The sequence below is a fragment of the Hippocampus comes genome, unplaced genomic scaffold (genome assembly GCF_001891065.2).
Source record: "Hippocampus comes isolate QL1 unplaced genomic scaffold, H_comes_QL1_v1.1 scaffold238, whole genome shotgun sequence".
NCBI lineage: Eukaryota > Metazoa > Chordata > Actinopteri > Syngnathiformes > Syngnathidae > Hippocampus > Hippocampus comes.
The window spans coordinates 717786-722429 of record NW_017806177.1 but is presented as its reverse complement, the minus strand read 5'-3'; the positions used below and the strand labels follow the sequence as shown (position 1 = coordinate 722429).

General features: G+C 41.3%; 1 protein-coding gene and 1 long non-coding RNA gene across 5 annotated transcripts in view; one reads left to right on the top strand and one right to left on the bottom strand.

Moving 5' to 3' along the window:
• Positions 1-2961, top strand: part of carm1 (coactivator-associated arginine methyltransferase 1) — a 55456-nt gene extending 52495 nt beyond the window's left edge. For 2 of the 4 annotated variants that reach the window (XM_019897415.1, XM_019897414.1), the window contains 2 exons: positions 1803-1871; positions 1987-2961. In XM_019897415.1, coding sequence (XP_019752974.1) covers positions 1803-1871; positions 1987-2126 — 209 coding nt within the window. In that variant the 3' untranslated portion in view covers positions 2127-2961. Of the gene's footprint in view, positions 1-1802; positions 1915-1986 lie in introns of all 4 variants that reach the window. The other 2 variants (XM_019897417.1, XM_019897416.1) reach the window with 1 other exon arrangement.
• Positions 2835-4644, bottom strand: part of LOC109532548 (uncharacterized) — a 4194-nt gene continuing 2384 nt past the window's right edge. The window contains exon 2 of the long non-coding RNA XR_002171395.1: positions 2835-3410. This is a non-coding gene — a long non-coding RNA (uncharacterized LOC109532548). The remainder of the gene's footprint in view (positions 3411-4644) is intronic.

Below are 4644 nucleotides of genomic sequence, written 5' to 3'. Positions count from 1 at the left end.
CTCCCTCCCTCCCTCCCCCCGGCTCTTTCCGCTGCTGCAAATCTTGTTGTTCCAAACGCAAATAGCTGATGAGTATTCAGTATGAGGGTGGACTCGGACACTTTCATTGGTCTACTGTGACGTGTTTAGTAATTTCATTGGTCAGATGTAACAAGAATGAGGGGATATAATGACGGCTTGATGCTCATCAGTAAAAATGCATAAATAAAACCATTTCGCATTTAAAGCCGGAAGTTTACAAGTTTTGGAAAAAAATAGCTACTTGTAGTCCAGAAAATAATGTCGGGCGTGATGTGTGTACAAAGTTTCATGTTGTCACGAATCTTAACCCCATCAAAATCAAGTGGAAGGTTGAATGTGAAAGAGGACATAAAAGGCACGTCCCCAGTAGGTGTATATAGTGACGTTTTGTGCATTGTGCAAAACAACATCCCAAAAATGACACATCTACAAAGCACAGGTCAAACTGCAAGCAATCAGTTACACGAAGGAACGTAGCAATCGAGCAACAGCGAGAGAGTATAAGATGAACGAATCCATGGTCCACAAATGGAGGAAGCAGGAAAATGAGTTCGCCAAGTCAAGAAGATGAAGCTGAGTTTCCATTGAAACAAGGCGAGGTGGCCTGCGTTGGAAGACCAACTCAAGCGATGGATTCGTGATCAAAGAACAGCCGGGAGAAGACTCTCTACAGTCGCCATTCGACGGAGGGCATCAACGCTCACAGAAAAAATGAAAATCCAACATTTTCAAAGAGGTCCATCTGGGTGCTTTCATTTTATGAAACTATCCATCCACGCAAGGACTGCCGTAGCGCAGCAACATCTGAAAGGTTACAAGGAAAAGCTGACCATCTTGCTTGATGGGCACGCGTGGAGTCACCGATCAACAGGGACGATTTTTGTCTGGGTGTTTGGGACTGAGCGCAAAACGAGGTTCTGAGAATGCAATGAATCCTATCGTGTACTTTTCTGCCTGATAAAATCACAAAGATGGGGTGGGGGCAGTTACAGAATCGCCTCATATATGAAGGTGTGCCAGTTTTATTTACAAGCCACAGTACATGTGATTTAAAATCGAGAGATTCGTCACTTAACCCTTTCATGCCCCCTGTAACCTGATAGCATGCTAAGCTGTCCATTATCGTAACCACTGTCCCTGAACGGATTAATATGCCCAGGTTCAGTTTGCAACCTCAATCTCCTTTCCATGAAGAGCTGTCATGTAAAATGTGAAAGGTGAAGCATTGTGAATACTTTCTGATTGTTCGCAACGTGTACAGTAGCGCACACAAAAATCTGGCCACGGCTTTGGGTGGTGTTGAATGTGTTTTGACAAGTACCGTATGAAGGTATGGTCATGAAAATTCTCAGTTATGGGAATCGAAAATGCATTTTCCAAGTTCTTGAAAAATAACATATACATTGTATATTTTAATTTATTAATGTATGATGTTGATACAACATAAATACTGATTTAGGAAATCATAGCTTTAAAGCACCTTTTTATTTTTATTTTTCTCTGGGATGGAGAGGTCAGATCGTTCATCTCATGTTATTTAAAATTTCGTGTCACTGTTGTATTAAAACATGACAAACTGTATGAAGAAGTCTGTAGTTCGATTTAGAGGCACAGCCGAATGTTTTTCATGTTTTGGATTTAGAAATGAAGTGAAAAGATTTTGAAAAAGTCACAGTAAATGATTGTTTAAAAAAAGATACAAACCCTGTGGTGCTTTGTATAATTAACGTTTTCATCGGACAGCAAATGACTGCTTTTATTTTTTTTTGTTTTGTTCACAGTGAACACAGGTATTGTGAACCACACCCACTCCAGGATGGGCTCCATCATGAGCACAGGAATTGTCCAGGGTATGTCCAGTTAATAATCAACACAGTACAGAAACCCACATTGGTAAGCAACATATATTTATCATGCCGAAGGTCAGAGGGAGTACTGAATGTAATGCCCCATTCTGTTTTTCAGGAGCCACAACAGGCCAGTCAGGTCCCAGTAGCAGTGGTACTTACTATCCGGTCACCAACCAGTTTACCCTGGGCGGTGCTGCAATCTCTATGGCCTCTCCCATGGTCATCCCCAGTAACACCATGCATTATGGCAGTTAAGATGAAGACTTTGCAAAGACCCCTTTAACTTGCCCATCTCTGCATGACAAAGACTTCCCTGTAAAAACAAAACAAAACAAAAAAAACTTAATTTAGTCCCTGCCACTCCTGAATTCCAACTGACCCATGGACCACAGCCGATACCAAAACCAGTGCTCTCCTGGCACTTAACTCCTTGTTCAACATCTTCATTCTTGTTATTGTCTGTCCAGTATTGTACATCATCTTTCAAACATGCTCATATCCGTCCGACTCATTTTAACATGGCTGAAACGCCCTATTGTTTTTGTCTCATAAGGCCGCTTCGTTGCACACCAATGAATTGATGAACTGCAGCAGTTTTCTTACCCCTCCCCCGCCCCTCATATCAATCACCTTAATTTCTCTTTTTCTTAGTGAAATGCATTGTCTCCAGTGTTTCTCTGGTGTGTTAGCGAAAGAGAGCTCGACACCAGCTGCAGGAGGGAGTTGTACACCCAGCTCTTCATTACATCACGGTCAACAATTTTGTTTCCTTTTTGGGGTGGGGGGGCGGGGCTCGTCTTTACATCATGTTATGTCAGACATAAAGTGAGGAAAAAAACACATTTGCACCATGTCCTCAAGGGTGGTGTATATGTATACAGGGACACTTATATTCTGAAGTGTAATGAAATTTATCTTTGGTAATCCGAACCTTTGTATGATTATTTTATGTTCTGCTCATTACCTGATTTTAGGTTATTGATGTGTTTCTGTTTGAAGTCTTTCATAAAAGTAGTCTTGATGCAACCCTCAATGGATCACACGTTTGTTAACGTGTATGCTGGGCCATGACATAAATATGCACCTCTTATTTTCTCTTTGTCTGCTGTAGATTGTGTTCCGGCTCTTCATGATGACCCTGAGCGTGTGCACGACTTTCACTGAACCCCATGCTGGGCCATTATCTTAAAGGGGCCATATCGTGCTATGTCAGACCTTTCATACACCCTGTAACCTGATAACATGATAAGCTGTCCACTGTAGTAACCGCTGTCCCTGAAAGGGTTAAGCTTCCAACAATTTCAACTATAAGCATATATATGATTATACTGTATATCACATCGGCACAACGGCAATCTAATTTCTTATGAAATCTGAATTATTTTAGTGGCTCCTTTTCTAACCCGGAAGTAAGACTCCTGGTTTACTAAAACAACACGTATTCCAATGTGGCTGGTACACCCCTTTCATGACGTCGCCCTATAAAGCTCCAGACGTTGACGTCACGCGTCCCCAAATGCACTGAGCGAAACGTAAACACTAGTGATGGGAATTCCGGCTCCTTTTAGGGAGCCGGTTCTTTTGGCTCGGCTCCCTAAAAAGAGCCGGCTCTTTCGGCTCCCAAATGGCTCCTCAGTTTTTTTGTTGCTTAAATTAGTTTACTCCCAAAAATAATGTAAAATTAAGTGTAAAATGAATTACGAATGTAAAAAATATACAGTATATCAAATATTTATTATTTATATGGCTTTATATTCTTCTGAACATACTCAACATGGCGTACAACATGGAGTGCTACAAAAAAATAAATTACAAAGTCCAAAAACAAAGACCCATCTCAAAACAAGGTCAACAAAAAGTTCCAATCTCTGATTGTGTATATTTATAAGCGTTTAACTATTTACAGTAAAACAACATAAGTAAGCTTTGATTACCACACAACAAATTACAAATTAAAATTTGGCTTTTTTTTTACGTGTTTTTCAGCCACGTGAATTAAGATTGAAATCATATTATTGCTTTAAAAACGCATGAGTCTGTTTTCCTGAAAGATCTTGATTGATTCGTAAGTGGGGTGTGGCAGGTGCGAGTGTGTAACCCTCCCCTCCCTCTTCTACCACGGATCTTGACCAATCACGTGCGGCTTTAACCGAAAGGGGGAAAAAAACAGGAGGAAAAAAAAAAGTCGGCTCCCATGAAAGCGGCTCCCTCTTAGGAGCCGGCTCATGTCGTTCACTTCAAAGAGCCGGCTCCAAGAGCCGGCTCGTTCGCGAACGACACATCACTAGTAAACACAGAGATGAAAATCCTCCGGATTTTCCCGGAATTCCCGGTTTTTCAAATTTTTATGAAAATCTCTCCGGAGAATTGAGGAAAATTTGCCGAAAATTAATCCGAATATTAGTTGACAACATTGAATGAAGATGCGTTTGAGTTCGTTGTTTTGCTTTCACGAGTGTAGCCAGGTTGAGACACTAACACTAATAACAGTAAAGATATTTTCGTCTCTTTATAAACACACTTGCTAAACCCCAGTGGAACGAATAAAAGACACCGTGGACTAGACAGTTGTCATAAAAAATATATTTGGACAAAAAGGGAAACACACAGATTGGCAGAAAAACATGTCCGTCTGACTTCGAGTGTCGTCTCGGTTAGCTTAGCTTAGCTGTTGTGGTGTGTGACGTCGGGTGTGTTGCGTCGGCGCTGATTGGTTGAAATCAAAAGACGCGCTTGCGTACATGTTCACGCTGAAGCACGCACAGCAGAGAGC